The sequence below is a fragment of the Pseudochaenichthys georgianus genome, chromosome 18, assembly GCF_902827115.2.
Source record: "Pseudochaenichthys georgianus chromosome 18, fPseGeo1.2, whole genome shotgun sequence".
Lineage (NCBI taxonomy): Eukaryota > Metazoa > Chordata > Actinopteri > Perciformes > Channichthyidae > Pseudochaenichthys > Pseudochaenichthys georgianus.
This window is the reverse complement of record NC_047520.1, coordinates 6,763,128-6,786,003: the sequence shown is the minus strand read 5'-3', so window position 1 is coordinate 6,786,003 and position 22,876 is coordinate 6,763,128. Positions and strand designations below refer to the sequence as shown.

Sequence of the window (22,876 nt, the reverse complement as noted above, 5' to 3'; positions counted from 1 at the left end):
AAAATGTTTCCCTTCGCGTAAATAACATGATTAATTGTCTCCATTTGCCATGTTCAATTGTTTTCTTTCTGTTTGTATTCAACAGAAACTTGCTCTAAGTATGAATCAAATGAAGAAACTCAAATGTGTTTGTGTCCTTGTCTTCCTCTTCTCCATACCTGCTGTTGCCAAGCAAGTTGGACAGGATTTTTTTTTAGCTTCCTACATGTGTGTTCATTTGAATGCAAACCAGGCAGTGCTGTGGAGGACCTGCCTGCACTTTGCACTTCCTGGTACAGTATCTCCCTTAGTCGTTCCTCCCTGCCTCGTTTCCTGACTACTCAATACCACCCCCACACAATGGATTTCAATGGAGCAGCTATCCAAAGGAACTCATAAACAGAAGCTTCACACTTCTCTCATGCACTTTTAACTAGATATGGATTATGACCAAATGGCAGTTTGTTGTTAATAAAAGAAAGGGACATGTTGCAGGAATACATGTGAGTTTTACATCATTAGTGTATAGGAAGCTTTGTGAAAGGCCAACTGCTTTAACCAAGAGCTTAACAAACAATACAAATAAAACGTACAGTATAATGACTTCATTAAAAGGAATTCAAGCGTCACAAGAATGAACAGTTTAAGGAATTCATTAATTTTAACCCACTGTACAACATGTAATTTCCAGGATTTGATGAGCAGTCTTGTGTACAGGCCAAACAAGGAGTGTGTGACTCAGATGCTTACACTCCTCCTGCAGTCTTAAGTCTCTGAGGCTGAAATAACTTAGTGTCAGTTTACAGCATGGGAGCCTCTTATGAAGGTAGATCTGGGGCAAAATGAGAGAGCTTATAAAACCTGATGTGAGCACTTGCAGCAAAAAAATCTGAGCTTGTGTGCATACATTTACACTTGTATAACATATCCACGTATCTGTGAACCACATTTGAAGTCACAGAAAGTTTTGTAGCTTGTAGAAAAAAAATGAACTTAGTGAGGAAAATATATATTTTTAGAATATATTTTCCATTACAACTGCAACTTGGTGATTACAACCTCTCAAATAAGTCATTACAACTTCACAAATCTGTGCTGTGGCAGTGTGAATCGACGAATATGCGGCCTTGACTTTTGCTACACTTCTTGCAATGAATGTGTCGCTAAAGTAAAAAAATAACAAAGATACTCTTGGTCAAATACATGTTTTTTTTTTTTTTAAATTCTACTTTTTATGCATGAGAGATAATAATGATGCAATATGTAAAAATAATGTGGAATAATGTCAAAGGGATGTTACCTTATTATGGGTCTAATTGAGGTCATTATGGTTTAAAGAGTAGCAGGCACCAATGCATCACTGAGTAGCCTATGCATCCTAAAAATGTAAGAATAATCATGATCACAATAGAAATAGCGAGGTCATGCTTTTAGGAATATGTTTGTTTAATTATTTTATTGGTTAGAGAAAAAAAAAACTAAAAAATATACATTTGATCATACACTGTCTGCTGATTTAATGGAAATAAATAGCAACAGCGACCTCTGCTGTGTGATTGTAATAACAGTCATTGGCTGTAAGTGGCAACGTCATCACTCCGCGACAACATGTTTCTACTTTTTCCTAGGACAACGTTGATAGTAAAGCTCATCATTTGTTTTTTAATCTTAGGATGTGAATTGGAAAACTAAGCGAGCTAATTCTACAAGCCACTTCATCTGGTTTTCTTTATCTACGTAAAAAAAGACCCCGGAAGTCCTTTTCTCTCCGTATGCAGATGTAAACACATGGCTTGTGGTCCTGTCTGATGCTCAATTATGCCAAAACTCTTTGAGATAAAGTTTCCAGGAGAATGTAAGACTCTTCCCGAAGGCTTCTGGTCAGCTGTGGACGTGTGGATAAAGAAACCCCACGTGGTGAACAAGCGTCTGTGCGGGGTGAAGGAGACGGAGAGTAGGGATGTGGGCAGAGAGGCGGTGCTGTCGCTGCTGGAGGAGCCTGACCTCGCTCAGGATGTGCTCTCCTTCATGGCCTGCTGCAGGAATACGCCTGAGAATACACACGAGAAGGAAACCCCCTGGGTCTCCAGCGTCAGGACGTTTATTCCTAAAGTCAACAACTATGGGACGAACCTGCATAAGGAGATTATCCTCAAAGGTAAGAGTGGACAGAGGTGGGAGAAGTACCAGAGTGTAGGAATACTCAAGTAAATCAAAGTGCAAGTACAAAAGTATTAGCATCACATATCCCTAAAGTACCAAAAGTGAAAGTACTCATTCTGCAGATTGGTCCATTTCTGAATAATATATTGTATATTTTTTGATTATAATTATTAATGCATTTAAGTGTTATCAAAACTGGTAAAGGTGCAGCTTGTTTGAATGACTTTGTATACTGTAGGGTAGTTTGAGAATTTACTCCAGGTGTAACTAAAGTCGTATTTAAGTGTTGATTATATTTCACATCATTAATCCAAAGTCTGTAAAGTAACTAAAGTAATTAGATATATGTAGTGGAGTAAAAGTTCATGATTTATCTCTGAATTGTATTGGAGTACAAAGTAACATAAAATGGAAATACTCAAGAAAAGTACAAGTATCTCAATATTGTACTTAAGTACAGTAATGGAGTAAATGTATTTGTTACTTCCCACCTCTGAGAGTGGATTTGAATGAAAAGCTCTACCAAACTCTGTTCTCCTATACAAACCTCTTTATATCTCTTTAATCCATTTTAGACTTCGGCAGACAACAGGTGACATTTGTTCCGTTTGAAGAGGATTCAGAAGGAAAGGTCTCTCTCAAGAGGGGAAACATTTATCAGTTCCAGCTCCTCCGTCAGGACTGTGAGGAATGGTGAGTGGCTAATACAAAACATTTTTACATGACCATTTTTTAAATGTATTTTATTCAAGCAAACACAAAACTAAAGTGACTTTACAGTAATGATAGGAACAGGGGAAAGACAACATAGAGAACACAACAAATAATAAAAAAAGGATACAAAATTGTCAGAGGGGATGTTATCGGCAGAGTGTTTATTAGTCATTCTCCATTCCCATTTTTTATTCTTAACAACTGATTTTGACATTTGACTCCTGAAGACACGCCCTTAATATTGGTTTATTAACCAGGAGAAATTCCAACATTAAAGACCTGGTCTTTTCATTACTGTGATACAGTTAGCGCATATTCCCGTATTCACTTTCATTTAAATGAGGTAACCCAGAGTAACACTGAAGCTCATGGTGTTAACGGTAAAGTCACCTGACATGACATACAATGCATATTCTTAGTGATAGTACAATACTTCACAATAAAAGAGTTTAAGACGGTAACAATAATCTTCCTCTGCAGGTCGTTGGAGCTGCATGTTTTGGCCTCAGACCAGTGGTTCTCGGATGGCGTGGCGTACCCGAGGCTGCCCTGGCTGTCCTCAGATCTGCTGCCCAAACTGGTGCGCTGGGCCACCGAGTGCAAGAGCAGCGAGTTCAGGAGCACCCTGTCCCTGCTGCCGGTGGAGAAGTACAGCGTCATGTACCAGACGCTGAAGGAGAAGTACAAGGCCATGGTCAAGGTAAAGTCTGCCCAGCGACAGAGGCGTATAAACTGTGTTGTTGATTCTATTTCTTGATTTTTAATACTGAATACCAATGCTTTTTTTTTAAGGTTTGGCCTGAGGTTACGGATCCTGAGAAGTTTGTCTATGAGGACGTTGCCATTGCTACATATCTCCTCGTGAGTTCAAACCTGGTTTTGAATATTGTTTTATAACGATCGATTTGAGAGTTATTTTGCAACATGTCTTTTCATATGTATTTTAACCTGTATGACCACTGCGTGCGAAGTATACAAACACATCCATTCTGTACATATATGCTAAGGTGAAGCTCTTTTTTGTCACATGTTGTAAGGTCATGAATCCAAGAGAGAATCAATCCGAGTGTGAAAAAAGGCTTTGACTCGGTACATTGATTTATGTGTCACACCAGGCAGGTGAATGGGTGTGAGCAGCAGGTGATTAAAAGCGTTCATGATCAGACAGTGGTGTTGAATCTCTGTCACTGAACTGCAGGTGCTGTGGGAGGAGGAGCGAGTGGAGAAAGGTCTGACTGAAAAACAGTCCTTTGTGGACCTGGGCTGTGGAAACGGCCTCCTGGTTCACATACTGGCCAATGAAGGGGTAAGCAACGTGCTGGATGAATGTTGGCTGTCTTTGATTTACAGTACGTGACTCCCTGGTTAAAATGAATCTCCTGGAAGGTACAAGAAAACCAAACTAAATTCCTACACCTAAAACCCACAACAGACTGAACTCAGAAGCACGACCGAGAGCAGTGACCTCCGCAAAGGCCAGATGCCCCTGTCTCTCAATGTTAACTTGTGAAAAATAATGAATGCTCTTGAATGTGTATCTGATGAAAAATGTAATTGGCTCCTCCTTGACCATTCCACAAAGTTTGATGAAAATTGCCTGTCGTGTCTCCATGGTGGAGGTTTGGACATTGGACAGGAGATATCTACTAACTATTGTTTCAGAATTTAATGGCCAAATCTAAAAGTTGAAACAAACATATTATATTTACTATCACATATGATTGCATCAAACAGCAAATAGAAATACAGGACGGTTTAATCTTTCTTTTTAACATAAGCAATGAACCAATTATTCAAAAAGTTTGAATAATCATCTAATCAATTTATTGAAAGCAAACTATTGCATCTCCTGTCTGGACCGACTGCCAGAGCCACGCTACTTGCTTTATTGGCACTTCTAACAAGATGGATTCACATGAATATAATTGCTTCTTATAATAAGGAAGGAATAACAAATGTAACTATTAATAAATACAAATAAACTGCCTATTTAAATACTGGAGTTCTTTTTAAATCTTCACCAGCAGCCTAATCAATGACACAGGGCTGGTGGGGCATAGTGAGGGGGATTTGTGTCTCTGAATTCATAACATCCACAGTACCGTGTCGCTTAAATGACCAATCACAAACTAGGACAGGTGTAATTGAATTTGCACGCAGCAATCGGCTGACCGTCATGCCGTCTTGTGTTGCAGCATCCTGGAAAGGGCATCGATGTTCGGAGGAGGAAGATCTGGGACATGTTCGGCCCCCAGACTCTGCTGGAGGTGAGCAAGCTGAGCATGAAGAGGGGGGGCTCATTGTAACTTATTTAGGTTTATTATAACTTGACACAATACAGGGAAGCCATATCACAGGCTGTAGGTGTCTGTCTAGCTGGATTCGAAACGGTACAATTGAACTCCATGATAATTTTGTAAACACTATGTGTCATGTGATAGCTAATTATGGCCCTGGAAGTGAGATTGTTCTTTTTGAATGTACAAATCCAAAGAAAGTAAGGATTACATTTGAGTTGCAGATATAAAATAAGACATCCTGAATACATGTATTGGTAAAAAGAAAAAGTCATGTTTAATTTCCATTGTTTTAACAAAACTCAAAACGCCTTTTTAAAATGTCTTTTTTTGAACCCAACATTGGCCATTAAAAGTTTAATTCATGCAATCCTATTATAGACTTTGGGATGCTGTTTGTAAAAATTAGTCGATTAATTGATTGACAGAAAAATCCATTGTTAACAATTTTGATAACCCATTCATTGTTTTATATGGACAATGTGAAGATGTCCTGCTTTTAGAGGTTTCGTGCTTTTATTGGTTGCATACAGTACAAGTTATTACTCAATATATTTGGGTTAAAAGATGTTAAATGGACAAAAAAATAAATGTATTAATGTATCCAATACTTGCAGATGATTCGAAGCATTTTGCAGAAATCAGCAAGAAAAAACCGTTACCTGTTATTTACCAGTCATAAAACAGAAACATTTTCACCCTGACAGTGTTACACTTAAAGAAACTACAACATGAGAAAAAGCACTGCTGCACAGGGGTCTAACAGTGAATCAAGACGGATCCATGTGAACATTCACACATTTGCAGGGTACTCTGTCCCAAAAACACTTCACTCTCCTGTCTGCCTCCTCATGTATTTGACATCAAGCTGCTGACTGCTTCCATTTCAGCTCATCTATTATTGACTGATTTTTTGAGAGCGGATGTGCCAGACCAATCTTTTCTGGGCCCCCAGGGGTGCTGTGTGCAGTCCCAAACCTTTATTTGGAGGCTCTCTCTGAACCTCACAGGTTTCAGTGCTACTACGCTTCAATGTGTGGGATGTTGGTGCGATATACCATGTTTTTACATAGAGTATTGGCTTGATTTGCTGAAATTGTGTTATTTTGATCATCCAAAAGTCATTATTTTGCCAAGAAAGCAATTTAATCCAATCAACCAACCAAGTTTAAATCAGCTTTCATACATTTCACACTGATATATAAAAAATTTGAGATAAGACTTTTCCTTTAAATACAAATTCAGAATAAAATCACACCAGCCTGCATTTTCCCCGCTTTAAGGATCTATTGTGCTTTTTGGGTCTTTGCTATTTTAGGAAAAAGCAATTACTCCCAGCGAGAGCTTCTTATTCCCGGATACGGACTGGCTGATTGGGAACCATTCGGACGAACTCACACCCTGGATCCCCGTTATAGCTGCCAGGCGAGTCATCAGCAGACACAATCTCACTCAGCAGCTGAAGGGCCAGCTGATCTCCCCAATTTGGAATAACATTATGGGCAGAGAGAGGATGTGTGAATGTGTGTGTGTGTGTCTGTGTGTGTGTGTGTCTGTGTGTGTGTTAGTCAGTACAAAAGTTAGTGTGTTTTAAAGCGTCCACCTGGTGGCGATGTTGAGCCTCAATCTGAGAAATCTACTTTGAAGTGACACAGAGGATAATCTCTAGGAATGGATTGTTGTTTCCTTTCTGTTGAAAAGACAAAATAATTGTTATTGTTATTTCCGATGGCACAGGGTATGATTATATTCCTTTTCTCTCTCTTCAGATCATCTTATTCCTGTCGGTACTTCGTCCTCCCCTGCTGCTTCTTCGACTTCTTTGCAAAATACCAGAGACGGCATTGTAAGAAGTCTCAGTATAAAGAATACATCGACTTCATCACGGAGGTCAGCGTAGTCAGTGGCTTCAACACGGAAGAGGACTGCCTGAGAATACCTTCCACCAAACGGGTAGGCTCACAGAGTTGGGACTAAACACCAATGCTTATGTTGACTTCATATATTTAATATAAGACTTCTCTTATTCTAAATATTTGTCATATTGTGGGATAAACATGTTTTTTTCCTTTTTATTGTATACTCAAAAACAAGTTCAAAAGTCCTATGGTCCTGAATGGTTAATATCAACACACAAAGCTCCACTTATCCTGGGTCACGCAGCAAAACCTCTACATCCTTCACTTCCCACAATGCAACTTAATGGTGTCATCGAGAGGCGAAGTCCCTCCCCTTCCGGGGGAGCTCCACGGGAGCTTATTTCGGAATCATATTGACTATATCATATTGACTTCATATTGAAGTCAATGGAGAGAGAAAGATTATGTTTCGATCCCGTTTGAATCGTGCCACGAATTACACATATGATGTTTGTCAATTTAAAAGATAATTTTGCAAGTAAAAAAAATATATGTGTCGTGAAACTGTGAAGTAACACATTTTTTTAAATAATTTTTTTTTAACGCTTAATGAAATACATCTCTGGTCTCGCAGACTCTCACAACAACACACGTCACCAAGATGGCCGTCACTACTGTCTTGTCAAAAAAGTGATTGACTACCCTCACTATCACCACAATGAAACACGTCCAGAAGAATGTCATGCAAAGCTGCCTACCTGCTTTCCTTTGTTTCTCTCTGAACTGCCTGATCTTTTTAATGTTTAATGTCAACCATTTGTGCAGATAGCATAAAGTAGAACAGATCGCCGATGCTAATGTAGCGTTAGCATTTCTCCCCCGGGCTTAAATGGTGTATTATAGAATGATCACACCGGTGTGACAGTACTCTTCAAAGGATTCACGAAATATGACTACTACTCTTACTGTTTAACATTTTGGGTTACTTGATGTTACTTCATGTTAAGGCTAATAGAAATGACAAGGCTAAGACTGTAATGCTAACTAACGTGCTAGCTACTAGCTAGTTGATCCAGCCACTCCTGGTCCTTTCATCAGACGGGAAGCGAAAGAACGAGCAAGACCCATTGCTGGTATGATAACAACCTGGTACTAAGCACCAGTGTGGTGGTCTGCCTAAATAACAAATGACTAAGGTATCACTTGTGCCATTGATTTTACCTTGAATATTTTCAGGAAAATACCACAATAATAGTAAGGATGGTTGTAACCTGTTGTTATACATACAACACTTTTACAGTCTTAGCAGTAGAAGTGTGTCAAATGACTAAATCAGGGGTGGGGAACCTACGGCCCGCGAGACCATTTGGTACGGCCCTCTTGGTAATTTATAAACACACGTAAAAAAGAAAAAGATTAGTCCGCAAACAAATTAAACAAGCAAGTGCCTGTTTTTCCTGGCCAAGATCAGGGTCTTTGAACACAACACGAGCCTAACGTGTCATCACGTGGTATATGTCTCGTCTGACAGGGGTGCAGTTCTGACGGAGACCACCAGAACATCGCTCCGGCACTTCCAAAAATTGCAGTACCCATAAGGAGCCGTACACATGCCGCAGTTTTTGTGTGGCTGTGTCTTTAGTTGAAAGCCCAGTGGCGATCTGTTCATCTGTCATACTGATCATACAGTCAATAATTTGACTGTTATTAGCATCTGGTTAGCTAAATATGCTAACGATTATAATAAGCTTTTTCTCCAACCAGTGAGGTAAAGGCACATCTTTACAGACCCGGAGTCATGGGCGGGCCCCATGGGGCCGGGCCCGCCCATCCAGGATTTGGGCCCGCTGTTTTAATCAGGGCTGAATACAACATTTTAATTGTTTTATTATTATGTTCAGTGGCGGCGCCAGAGTTTACTGGGGTAGGCTACAGCGATAGCAAGAAATGGCTTAGCCCCACCTTGAAAAATGATTTTAAAGTAAGCTAAATAAAGTCCGCCAACTCGCACGGAGTAAATTGCACAGACAGCAGTAAATACCGAAGACTAGAAACGGTTTGAAAACTTTTGTCACGTAGTGATCATCTTCTCAATAAAACATCTTTGATAATGTCTTCTGGCCAATCAGAATCACGATAACGGCGTGGTGTTGTTGCAGGAAGTCCCAACTTTTGCTGTAGTAAATCTCTATTCTTTCACACACACGGGTTTTGGGCGGAGGGTGACACCGTACTTCCGGTATGCGCCATTTCACGCGAGGTGCAAGCAGAATATCATAGTCTATTGCCTTAATCAATATCGTCAACTCTAAAATACCACATATATGCAATGGCATGATAATATTATTGTGACAAGTGGGGTATTCACCTGGTGTTTCCAGAAATTAGACGTAGATGCAGCCAAAATCGACGAAGGCCACTTTCAAGGTTCGTTTTTCCATACGTCTGCAGGCAGTCTTGTAAGGGCAATCCGACAACCCACACAGCTCTAGTTTACTCTGGTAACGACCTAGAGCACACCCCTCAAGTCCAGAGATGTAATCCGAAGACATGCAGCGATTTCTTCGGTCGTTAATTCCGGAAAAAAAACTAGTGCGCTCTGCCTGGCTACTTTAGCTAGCTGTTTACATTAGCACCTCCAGGATATTAGCACCTCCAGGAAAATGGCGTATTTATATATATATATATATGGCGCACATTGCATTGTGGGTAGCTCGTGACGTCACTGTGTATGAAAGAATACAACATTACGTGTTGATAGATATCAACACGTAATGAAATAAGACCCCACGGTTTGATGATTGATAGGTGTGTGGGCTGTCTTTCATTTTGACACACAGAACAATGGGGGATATCCACCCTTATCCACAATGTAAAGTAATTCACAGCCTCTTCCCTCTTCTCTCTGTGAGGAGTAGCAGGTTCAGCTTTCAGAACAAAGTAACAACAAACTAAAATGGCATTCATTTTTTTAAATATGTGGTGTAGTAATAGATTTATTTATTTTTCTTCTCAAGAGAGTACCAGAATGTGTATTTTATGTTAGTATTTAAAAAAATCCCCCCAGACCCCCCTACAGGGGTTGGGTTTCAGCATGTCAACTCTTTCACCTGTGGGTAAATTGCAGGATTGGCTCCAGGTCACCCTTTTTATTTACTACAAGACAAATGTGCCTTTTTATTTCATACAGTTCCATATGGATTGAGACAGGGAAATAATCTAAACCTCACGCGTGGCGTTTCACTGTCAAGGGGGAGCGTGTATGTAATCACATTGCAAATACTGACTTGAGCCCCACCACTGTATGGGTTAGCCCTACCATAGATTACCCAACACAAATACTCTGGAGCCGCCACTGATTATGTTTATTGTTGTTATTTGTAGGGCTTTGTCCTAATATTATTTTTGTTTTAAACTATGTTGAAAGAGTAGTTTAATAGCATTTTTTTTATTTTGCTATGAAATTCTGAATGAAATTCAGAATGAAAGGCTGCGCGCGAGACTGCTTTTTCGCTGGGTTGAGTCGTGTGGGTTTTTGAGTGAGATGCGGCACAGCAGCCTGTCAGTTTACTCTTGCTAGGTTAGTTTGGCTATTATCATTTATATTTATCTGCAACAATGGATATCAGGAAGTGGTTCATGAAAGGAATATGGCATCTCAGTGCCAGATGCAGACGACATTAGAAGACATCACGTTACCAACGAGCTAGCAAGCCAGCCAGGGACAAGGGAGGCTGGCAATTATATTTTGAAGAGAAATTGACTCTCAAGCCGGCTCTCTCACGAACTCCTGCTCTGTGCGCAAGCAGACCGCTGCACATGCTCTCTGCCTCGCTCAATCTCTCTCTCTCTCCCTTTCTCTCCATCGCTCAACCTTACTCCACCTCTCCACCCTGTGTGCGCTCAAGTTTGCCTGCGTGCTTGCCCAAGTTGGCACAGCGTTACAAATGTGCCACAAAACCAACCAATGGATGTAGCCTATAATAAGACCGTCAACAGCCTTATGGCAACCTAAAACCAGCCCCCCCCCCCCTTGACAAATCTCGAGATTTCCCGGGAAATGTAAGTTTCGGGGTGGGCCCGCCCTGGTAAATCAAATGCCCGCCCAGAGATGTATGTCTGCCGCCGGGTCTGCATCTTTATATGATCATTATAGTTATAAAAAAATAAGAGAATAAAGTAAAGAGGTAAAAAATACTTTATGACAGTAAAAAAAAGTTGTTATTAATAAACAAGAATACAGTTTGAAAGGAGAGTGATTTGTAAAATATCCATAAAGAAAAAATAAATCTGCTTACAGGTCTGTTTCATATGGGTGTTGAGATGTATCCATAGATCTCTTAATTTTGCTCTCAAAGTGCACCAGATTGATGCTTTTAACTTCAACATTTAAAAGAAAAATCTAAACGGGGAGCATGCCCCCCAGACCCCCCTAGAGGAGGGAGGGAAAGCGGGAAAGAGGGAAAGCTTCCCCAACATCAGTACATATATTTAAAATGATTTGCGTGGGCATAATTCAGTTTTCTGTCCATAATAACACCGGTATTTAGGACTCGTATTCTTAAGTGTTTTTTGTACACCTTGGACACTCGGCACCCATGGGACTCAAACCCTGACATTTAGCTTCTTTTTCCACAGGTGTGTCTGGTGGGAAAGTCAAGAAACTACCAGATATCTGCCGAGGCCGAGGCAGAGGAGCGAAGAGCTCATTACATACAGAGCCGCCAGAAAGCCCCTGGGGCCACAGTTCAAAGGTCAGGCATCAGAAGTGATGGGAACTGTTGCCATGGAGAGGGAGACCCTGACAGGACCCCTGACAGCAGCTGGGGAGTTGGTTTCCAGCCCAGAGACAAGGTGGAAATGGTTCGAAACTGTGCTGCTCTCCCGCGGGACTTGGTCAACGGTGTGGTCCTGCAGGTTGCTAATGTAATCCTGGGAATGACTGAAGAGGATGGCGGAGGGTCCTCCAGTGACTGGAATCGAGGAGGTAAACCACAACACCCACATAACACCCAAGAAATCAGTCTCCCTGGGCATGAGCTGCTACAGAAGCGTTGAACAGGCTCAAATTAAATCCAGAGTAGAACACATTATCAGAGAATCTCACTGATCCAGTCATGTTATTGTGCACTTTGGGAGTTTCTGAATTCATTACTTCTGTTGCCGAGCAGCTATAAATATCTCCTACAAAGGGAGAGATTAGTATCTACTGAGGCAGGGAAGTTGAGGAGATAAGGGCCAAAGTTTCCAGGCTGGTTGGCAAACGTTACAGATACTAAGGCTGTGATAGGACTTGTAATACTTATTAAAGGAGACCTATCATGCTATATTTGAATAATATATTGTAGGGCCATACCTATATAAGGTATATTTATACGTTTTCTTTTTCAAAATACCAAACGGATCATGCATTTTAGCCATGCCTCATTTCGCTCTATTTTGCTCTCCTCCACTCCTGTCTTTGCATGCGCTGCAGCTGACCACGCCCCCCTGCAAAGGAGGGGGCCGAGTTACGAGCGTCATGTTACCATGCTGTTACCATGCCACGGCAACCTGTCATTCCCCTGATTGGTGGGAGAGTTGGCCATATAGGCGGAGCTCCTCGTCACTGACATCAGACTATTTTCAAATCTGTATCAGCCTGTATCAGATCCGTTGGAGCCCCATTTTTAGAGATGTGGGTATGGAGGAAAAGAGAGGGTTGTGTTTTCTGACACTTGGTGAATTCCCTGACACACCGGGGACACATTCATGTATACAAGACGTACAAAGGTGCATTTTGCATGATAGGTCCCCTTTAAGTCACCTTAAAGAACCACTGCTTTGAAACCAACACAATACTAAAACATTGCAGGTGCTAGCTACACTCTATGGATCTACAGACACAATGTTTTAGTTTAGCTTTGTCCTACATTTTAACTGGTGCCTTTATCAAATCATTATCATTGTTTACATCTCTTTTGCTAGCTGTCTGTTTTTCAATTGAATACATTGTGTGATTTTAAAGGCACCTGCTATGGCATGAATTCAACTAGATTCAACATCTGAGATAGTTGCTTCTGGCTAAGCTAGTTATGTTAGCTTTAGCAGGAGTTGGCCTGTTGTTGTTTTTTTCCCTTCAGGCTTTAGGTTTAGCTGATTCATTTAACTATGTGGAACTAGTATTTTTACACTGTTAACAATAGGTCAGTAGGCTACATGAAAAAGGCTGATGGGAAATCACTCCCAAATGAGTTAGGGGAACAGAGACGAGGCATTTGAGTCCTGCAGGGTTTCCCCGTTAATATCAGTGTCTCGAAAACACATGTTGGCGACTGAAAGACATCCGGTGTTTGGTCTTTTCCTGAAGCATCCTACACCTACAGTGTCTCAACTGAAAGAGGACCACAAACACACAACAAATATAATACCATTTTGAGATTTGGGGATATTTATCTCCCATTCTTTCACTTTTTGTGACATTTTCAACACCAAACATGTCGTTAATGTCTCTGTTTAGTGACGTACAGCAATCTGAAAGCCTGTACATTATTTATATCACACTTTATCAGTTGAAAAATGCAGGAAATGACTTTTTTAATGCAGTATTTTCTGATTTATGGCGCAACACAAAGATATTTTGCTCTGTCTCTAATATGTCCACAACATGAAACAAGAATATGAACCTGGCTTTATCCAATGTTCACACAGGTCTACATCCTGACACGTCCTTCATCTGTCTCAACTGAAAGAGGACCAGAAACACACTAAAAATATAATAAAATGTGGAGACTTTGGGATATTTATCTCCCATTCTTTTACTTTTCGGGGCATTTTACAGACCAAACATGTCGTTGATGTCACTGTTTACCAAACTACCACTTTTTCTGAAAAATGCATAAAATGATGCAATATATGTTAAACACATGGTTTATACTGTAATTACTGGGCTTCCATTTCTTCTGATTACCTCTTTTGGGCGTGCACATTTGCCGCACGCAAACCTACCTCTTTTGGATTTGGAAAGGTTGGCATGTATGCATTCATATCATTCTAAAGCCAGCAGCTTGTTATCTTAGCCTAGCACAAGGAATACAAACGGGGAAGCAGCAAAAGTGAAAGGGTATGTTCCAAAACAACACAAAATAATCTCTTCTCACATTCCTCAGTAGCCTACTTCCTTAAAATATATGTTCATGTATTCTATCTCTGTCCCCCTCTCGGCATCATCCGGAAAGGCTTTCATGACACACAGTGATGCCACTTTGAACTCTGTAGCTATCTCTCTGCCAGCCGCACTTCCTTCACTGCGTGCTACAGAGAGTGCCACATACGCACGCCGCATCGCACACACATATGCACTGCCCACGCATCACCTTTGTCAACGCCTCTGCACCACTGCTGCCACACACACACACATCCCATATGAAAGAGATAAGGACTACTATGATTAAAAACTGAAAAATGATATGTCGTGATGTCAGTGCTGCATTTAGTTGTAGAAAATGAGGGAGAGCAAATAAAGGGAGTCAGTAACCCTGTATAGAGATGACTTGATGAATAATGCACCAGCATCTATGATTTATGCATGAGAATGCATTTGTATTGAGGTATTCCTACCAGTTACCTGAAGGAACAAAGGGTACATTCAGGGTGAACCCGCCTATATTGGAAAGATCCACAAGAACCTCAGTCATCGAAAGGCATTTGAGATTCAATTCTCTCCATTTTAAATGGCCTCTTCAAAGACTGTGAGGATTTTTGATGTTTTAATCTACTAATTTGTAATGTTGTAATGTACTTAGTAGATGTTTGGTTGAATAGCTTCCTCGCTTTAGTGTAAGCCCAAATGTTGTTAAAAATATTAGCAATGTATCAGTTGCTCCTGAGTTGTTGCAAGATGAAGCTTTAATACAACACAAACAGTCATTTAACATTTAAATAACAATAATTAAGGGGAAAGAAAGGTAGATTTTTGAATGTGATTGTGAAATACTGCTATCTAGGGCTAGGGTTTTTCTATTCATAGCAATTGAGTATTAAAAAGTGATTGTTTGGCTTGTGTATTACAATTTGTACAAGTATCTTCTGATCAAAACCATGAGAGACTATGTCTTACTGAAGCAAATGTCATTATGTGAAGCAAATACACACGCCTTGCTGCTGTTACTTCGCTTCATATTTGTGCAATGAGGTTTAAATACTGTATAGTCGTTATTGCGTGAAAGTTGCAAACGTGTGATGCTGCTACTTTAGCTTTAAGTGGATTTACTAATTCATGCATGCTTTACTGCTGACCGGACTCAGGTAGTTATGTAAGCTGCTTAGAATGAAAGTCAGTGTCTAGCTCTCCATCTAACATGTACTATACTCCATGCAATATTTTATCATTTCCAAAGACATGTACAGTAAGCCAAAAGTTCACATGGTGTCTCATGATAATGTTCCTTGTAGAGTTTGCACATCTATTATATACATGTTCTAAACAGAAATAGCCTGCATTAAAGAGAGAGTGGGCACCGTATTATAACGGACGGGTGCATTAAAAAAATTTGAATGTATTCCCACAATCCTTCAGAAGACCCAGCTGTTATTCTTTGCACCATCATCATCATCATCATCATCATCATCATCCTCCTTCCCTGATTATCTCAGCTTGGAAGTGATTCATTTGTTCGTGTATCTGTTTATGACTAATCCTGCATAGACTACTACTCGACCCATGAGCCTAATATCAGCTGTGCTAATATATGACTGTGTTCAAGGACCTCTTATGGTTTCACAATTAAAAAAGAAAGTATTTGATGGACTGTATACCGTCATTGACCACTAACCCCTTGGTGATCAACAACTGCTTCAGTAGCAAAAAGCCTTTCCAGCGTACGGGGAAGTTAAAAACAAGCCTTGACTTGTATGTTGCCTTTTTTGGGCTCAAAAAGTGTCATCAGTAAGTCTCATTTTGACCCGGAGCATCTGCAGATTAATTCCATACTCGATATGTGATGGTCCACTAAAATTAGGCATGATCTGAGATAAATAACACTGTTTTGGTTAGCTTAGCCACCCTTTTCACTGTAAGGAAGCTGAGAGGGACAATTCAGTGAGATGTAACCCTTCTTTGATTTGGAAGTCGAAAAGGACAAACAACTGGTGGATATCAAAGTGAACTCTGCTAGTGTATGCTGCGCTCACCCAACACATACGATTATTCCTTTGCTTATAATATTAAAACCATAACCATTTGTTGAATTTATTGATGAGCCATCTAAAAGATTGCACCGATGATGGTAGAGAATTAATTTGTGATTGCAATTTAAATGTCAATTTAAACCTTAGGAAATTGCAATCTGCATTTTCTAATGTTTCAAAGAACAAACCATTAATCTGGAATGCAAATGGAAATGGCTCATTATCCTATGATGACAATAATAATAATAATAATACGTTTTATTTCGAGGCGCCTTTCAGGACACCCAAGGTCGCCTTACAGTGCATTTATATAATGTCGGGAAATAAAAACGAAAGATGTTTGCCATGTTGTTCGGTTGTCAGGGCCATTCATTTAGAGGCAATTGATTGGGATTATTTACAGTACAGTTCATTTTTGATTTTGGTTACAATATATCTTAATATGATGAGTACATTTGTTCTCTCAATTTTTACACAATTGTATTTTATAATACAAAAATAAAAGATAGTTCTGTTCCTTTTATCTCCTAACTTGTGAACCCTTTTGATAATGTTATTTTTGATAACAGATTTTCTCTTTCATTTTTTACTCCATCCATCCTGATTCTGAATTGGCTTGAGCAGCAAAAAGCAATCAATCACCAGCCATCTCTGCACGAGGGACATTTAGGCTTAAAGATGTAGTGTACATCAAGCCGATCAATTGATAATCATCTCCTTTGGTCTTCGCCAAGCACAGTCTTCTCTGTCAATACTGCCCCTCCCCCATTAATCCCCATTAACTTTGTAGGCATTAAAGGGCAGCTCTAAACGTTGTATTGATATTATAGTAAGGCCTTGAGCTCCCTGGAGTCTGGGCTATAGGACGGCAGTCTGCCCAGATTCACAATCAGCACTGGACTGCTTTTGGCCGTTGCTAGTGTCTGTGAATGTGGGAGTGTCTTGCATATTTTAGGTATTAACTCAGCAATTTCACCAGGATGCATTTGGGTGGAAAATATGTTTCAGAAAACTGAGAACAATCACCGTCGAAAATGTCATGTAGAAGTACAAATAAAACTCCATATATTGTCTTACAAATCGTACATGTATTTATTTGCCAAACTGAAGACTGATCAAAAGGGAAGGAAAAGATATGACCCATTGAAATGCTCTCATTCTCAATAATCACTAGGCCAACAGTGCATACCTGAAATGAAGATTGCATTATGGTGTCTGCAGATTTAAGTCAAATATTGTTAGCACGAATGCGTTTGTGTCCCTCTCCAATATGTCAGAGAAGAAGGAGGCAGACTGTCAATTGTACAAACTAAAGGTCAACCATGATTGAATTCTCTTCTGGGGGCAAAAGGGCAACTCCAAAAATACAGAACATCTCATTCCAATGCTCTTTATATGCTTACTACTCGCTAACTTGTAGCATAGGCATTTCAATATCCACCCTTAAAATGAATGTCCCAGTGGGGGGTGACAACAGTGACTCACGCACTGAAATAGATGTCAGTGGGATGCAGCGGTGAAATGCATGCTGGTCGCTCTGACAGCTTGTTTGAGCAGCTGTAATTGAGCACATTTCACAGGCCTTACTCGCACAGAAAGACAGTGACTGAGGTGTCCTTTTAAAAATGTTCCAACGTAGCATCGATCACATTTCACGCCTTTAGCATATTCTCATATAGCACTGCCTCTCTTGAAACAACTGGCTCCAGCCAATCGTCTTCATCGCAATCTTGTTTTGAACTCTGTAGTGGTGGGATAAAAATGATTTCTGTGCATGCCTGAGGCAGCTTGTTAATATATTGATGATTGTGACATCGATAGACCTCCTCCCGCTCCTTTGTCACTCGTGTTTGCTCTTATCTATCCCCTTCTCCCCCTCCTCAGGAAGCCTCTCTGTGAACGAGGCAGCTGGACTGATGAAGCAGGAAACCCTGCAGCTCCTGAAGAAGGAGTGTGGAGGCCTCCAGACGCTGCTGAAGAACAACCACCAAGTCTTCAGAGGTAGTTGTATACACTTTATATACATTCTCTTAGCTATCATACAGTAGAGGAAATTGTGTGTTTTTCCCTAAAGGGCAACATATTAGGACCACAAGTGTTTGGACACGTGGATTTTAACAAAGGGAATAAAATATGGCAGGCCAATATATCAATATATCAATATTTTGATACTAGACTTAGATTTCGATATCATTATTTGGCATATTGTCCTTTCCCTGTTGTTGAAAGGCTGCAATACGTCAATGTGATTTTATAATTTTCACAATATGTCTTTATCCACCAATTCAATATCGAAATTACTGATGGTTATTTATTCGTCAAAAATCTTATTGTGTCTACATTTTTATGAAAGCTACAATATAGTCTCAATATTAATATCAGGTATTTGGTCTTAAATGTGTTATTTAAATGTCTCTCTGTCGCAAGAGGTCCTATTATGCTTTTTGGGGTTTTCCCTTTCCTGTAGTTTGTTATATAGGTTTTTGTGCATGTCAATGGTCTGCAAAGGCTAAAAAGATGTCATAGTAGAGGCACACAATACTGATATGAACCTGAAAAATGACATATTTATTCTTTGGTGAAATCCAATAGTACATTTTCCTCATTCCCTCAATATTCTTAATTTCCCTGTCATCTCTAAGGTCTCCCACTTTCCCCCATACAAGTCAGATATCTTCCAACACAGTAACTCAGATCTTTGCTGATGATTCAACCAGGTGTCGTCTCTGATACGCAGTAAATATTATGAGTTCTGGATCCTGAAAATAATAATAATAATACGTTTTTGGAAGGAGCACTTCATTCTGGAGAGGCTTTAAATCTCGTCATTCCTTCTCTTTCAGTGGAAGGAGGGCGGGTGTATATAAGAGACTGGCGGGACAGGAAGGCCTCCAGGGCGGATACAAAAAGAAAGCCCCTCGCCCCCGGGGCCCTGAAAACTCGTGCCTGCTGGTTCTACGACCACCACCCTCAGCGCTGCCCCCTGCAGGCCGAACTCTGTGCCTTCGCCCACGGACCTGATGAGCTGCGACCCTCGACCAAACCTCTGAAGAAGATGAGACACAACGCCTTTATTTGAACTTGAGGAACTTTTCTAATGAACACTATGTGCATCTCTGCCCATAGATCTTCCTGAACAAGTCTCCACTCCCAGCCCTGAAGCCACAAAGAGGAAGAAGTTCAGATCCAAGCAACATTACGTCATTTCTGGGAAAGTTTTACAATATTCTCTCCCTCTGAGCCAGATGCAGCTTTAGCGTTCACTTTTATAGCTTGCTGACATCTCTAATTTCAAGGGATTCTTTTCTTTTTATTTATTCAAGGAATAGATTTCTGTAAAGCTCAATTGTACACTGAATATCGATTAAAGTGTATTTCAAACTACATTTTTCCTTTTTATTTTATGATAATGAAGTCCTTCATAGACTTTTCTTTCACTGCATAAAAAACTCTAAAAGCTGTTATATATTTCTTTGAAGGCTGTTAATTCACCTCAAACAGGTACTTTGAGGTTCACAGGCAGGGCGGTGGATAAAGAACGGACGGCGTTTGAACAAAGTAAATGTTAGTGGCATGAATTATTTGTTGGCAGGAGTTGAGGGGTGAGCTGCGTGTCGTCCCCTCTGGACGGGCGCTCACTGCCACAGGGTGCTAGACTTCACCCCGTGGCTCAAATGTCAAAAACAGTAAGGCCCACCCAGGGACTGCAGCATGGTGATGGGAAGTATGTCCTCTGGGTTCATTTATTCATGTCCGTGCCATCAATCTCAAACTATTGATGCAATAAGGACAGACTATTTAGATCAATCACATTCAGATGAAGAATTTAAATTGACATTAAGATGTGGAAAATGCTGTCAGGATATTTGTTTAAGTCAGCAAGCTGTGTGCAGTATTCCCTCATAAAAGCTTCACATGAAAGGTATGTAAGACATTTTCTTAGTTTTTATGGTATTTTATGGAGGCCCTTTTCTGCCAGGTAAAGAAAACAGATACCCAAATGTGTATGCATGTGAGGCTGGCCCGTTGGATTTTTCTGTGGACGTATAGAGAGGCGAAGTCCCTCCCTTTTCGGAAAAATGATGTATTGAAGTCAATGACGAGAGAAAGATTATCTTTCGATCCCGTTTGAATTGTGCCACGAATTACACATATGATGTTTGTCAATTTAAAAGATAATTTTACAAGTCAAAAAAATAAAAATGTGTTGTAAAACTGTGAAGTAACACTTTTCTTTGTGTGAAACCGCTCAATGAACTACATCTCCCGTCTCGCACCACACACCCAGACGGCCGTCACGTTGGTACATTTCATTTCTTTCTTTCAGAATGAGGCGAAAAGTATTAAAAGAGGTGAAAATCACTCCAAGTCTGGGCATGTTGAGAGCTGTACACACACACAAGGGGAGTTATTCGGTTCCGTAAGAGCCAGCATGCGGGACTTGTAGTCTTTCTAGTTGCGTATTTTTCATAGTCTTATATATTTCAAATTTTTTACGACAAACAGTGCATTTTTTGACATGGAAATCATTTTTTAAGATTGACAAACATCATATGTGTAATTCGTGGCACAATTCAAACGGGATCGAAAGATAATCTTTCTCTCCCCATCGACTTCAATACATACTTTTTCCGAAATAAGGTCCCATGGGTCGGAAGTAGATCGGCGGGACTTCGCCTTTCTATGGACAACGAGCAGAGGAACCAACAATCGTGAAATGTACTTTTATACAGAGTCTTCAAAGGACAACATTTAAAGATTCGATTCACAGCTAAGCTTAAAACCACCATTTTCAACATATTTATTATAGAAAATATCTAGAATATAAGTGAAAACACTGAAGAAGTGAGGCATCTGAATCCTGTCTCAGGTAGCAGTTGTGTATCATGTACAGATTCCCTTCCTTTGTGTCCCTGTTCAGAGGATAACATCCATACTGTGGTTGACATGGAGATCCTATGGTTGGTAACATACTACGAAACTGGATGCCCCCGTATCCTCTGCAGCTCAATGGCTGTGTCACTGGGTATTGATGAAGACATACATGTGTTTGGTCTGACCACAGGTTCGACACTTGGAGAAAAGGCTTAAAGCTGTAATTGCTTTCTAAACAATTGGCCGTTGATGAAAGGCCATTTAGATTTAAGTGATGCGATAGATTAAACTGATTGTGGTTGTGTTTTGACAAGTAGTACTCAGTCATAATGTTCACTTGTGTGGGTTTTAATGATTTACTTAAATAATTTCACCATCTCCTGCCCTTCCCCCTTGCGTTATTAGGCTTCCAGGAAGAAATTCAACATTGAAAATACTCCTGCAGCTCGGGGTCTGAAAAGATTTGCCGATGCAATCGACCTGCTGCCCTACATTTAACTACAGAGGATTGAGACATAGAAGCGTTCATCTGCCAGATCCCCAACTCCACACACATTTACAGCCATTCTTGCTATGACCTTTTGAACCTAGTTTAATAAGCCATCATTATGTCTCTGTGTCTGCCTTGCACCAATGCCGAGAGACCAGAGGAATCTGCCCTCACTGAATCGGAGGTCAGCTGCTCCTCACCCACCCAAAGAATGCATTTAATGCCAAAAACAACAACTGCTGCAATCAAAAAAACTGTTTTCTCTGCATACACGTACCTAATAATTGAACTGTCATGTCAAGTCTGAGCTGTTCCGGTCCTAAATTATAAAAAATATATTTGAAATAAATTATAATCTGCACATTTTATTTTTTCCAAACTTTTCCCCAATCTTTGCTTTTTTCTTGTCAGATAAAGGGAAGTCACTCCGGTCGAACTGCTCACAACTTATTATGAGTATGGGCTGAAAGGCAACAGGCTAAGAAGGGTGATAACCAGTAACATATTCATATTGGAGAGATCAATAGTCGCACATATCAATATGAACTCCTGTTTGTGCAGTATTGGTTTCTACATATTAGGATTGTGTTGCCTTTTCAGCGGTGAACTATGTAAACAAAACATGTTCCTTGACCTTCCAAAGTGGATCTTTCTTACACAGGGGCGGATCTAGATAAATATTCATGGGGTGGCAGGAGATTTTGAGGAGTGGCATCCCCTGGCAGAATATGCTGATTTAATCACAGTCATATCAATCAATGTTAACTTGGAAAGCCACAATATTAATATTTTAACTCAATAACATAGGTGACATTATTGTGGCACATCTGTAAAGCCTTAAATATAAATATATAAGGTGGCAGACATAATGTAATGAATTTTAACTGAACAATAACTGCAGTGTTTCCCCTATATACAAATAGCGGCGGCGTATATGACCTATGTCAATAAGTTTCTATTTTTGTAGTATCATATTATTCCTATCAGCTGTCAATCACTGTTATGATTCACATATTCATTATTGAATAAACTATATTTTTTGGAGGAGTTAATGATGAATGTTCCTCAAGATGCTTGCTCACCCTCCTTCAAATTTGAAAGACAAGTAATTATGTCATGTATTAAAATTCAAAAGATTCAAAAGAACAGTTCAGCGTCCCACGACTTCACTGCAAACAGTTACAACCTGGACTTTACATCAGAAAGAACAAACATTAAAGAAGTGACTAACTGCATCAGTTAGGGTTAAAAAACGTGTATTCAGCTAAAACATAAACATCGCTGCAGTTATTATCCATGAAGGCAACATGACAGAGGGAGGCCTGCCACTC

At 40.1% G+C, this 22,876-nt stretch overlaps 1 protein-coding gene across 2 annotated transcripts; it reads left to right on the top strand.

The window, feature by feature from the left end:
• The first annotated feature begins 1,560 nt into the window (after window positions 1-1,560).
• On the top strand, window positions 1,561-20,398 carry trmt44 (tRNA methyltransferase 44 homolog). Of its 2 annotated transcripts, XM_034106482.1 has the most exons (12): window positions 1,561-2,137; window positions 2,718-2,835; window positions 3,337-3,556; window positions 3,649-3,717; window positions 4,055-4,162; window positions 5,052-5,123; window positions 6,472-6,578; window positions 6,923-7,106; window positions 11,651-11,999; window positions 18,065-18,181; window positions 18,823-18,916; window positions 19,024-19,112. In XM_034106482.1, the coding sequence occupies exons 1-11, from the start codon at window positions 1,798-1,800 to the stop codon at window positions 18,867-18,869; spliced, it is 1,731 nt and encodes a 576-aa protein (XP_033962373.1). In that variant the 5' UTR covers window positions 1,561-1,797; the 3' UTR covers window positions 18,870-18,916; window positions 19,024-19,112. The 2 variants fall into 2 exon arrangements, with proteins under 2 accessions (XP_033962373.1, XP_033962371.1); XM_034106480.2 differs by lacking the exon at window positions 18,823-18,916 and having other exon boundaries at window positions 19,024-20,398.
• The last annotated feature ends 2,478 nt before the right edge of the window (window positions 20,399-22,876 follow it).

Excerpts from the sequence above, each read along its gene's own strand:
- trmt44 (XM_034106480.2), top strand. The coding sequence starts at position 1,798 with ATGCCAAAACTCTTTGAGATAAAGTTTCCAGGAGAATGTAAGACTCTT. Across the intron at positions 2,836-3,336 it reads CGTCAGGACTGTGAGGAATG|GTCGTTGGAGCTGCATGTTT; the intron begins GTGAGTGGCTAA and ends CTTCCTCTGCAG. Across the intron at positions 5,124-6,471 it reads GCCCCCAGACTCTGCTGGAG|GAAAAAGCAATTACTCCCAG; the intron begins GTGAGCAAGCTG and ends TTGCTATTTTAG.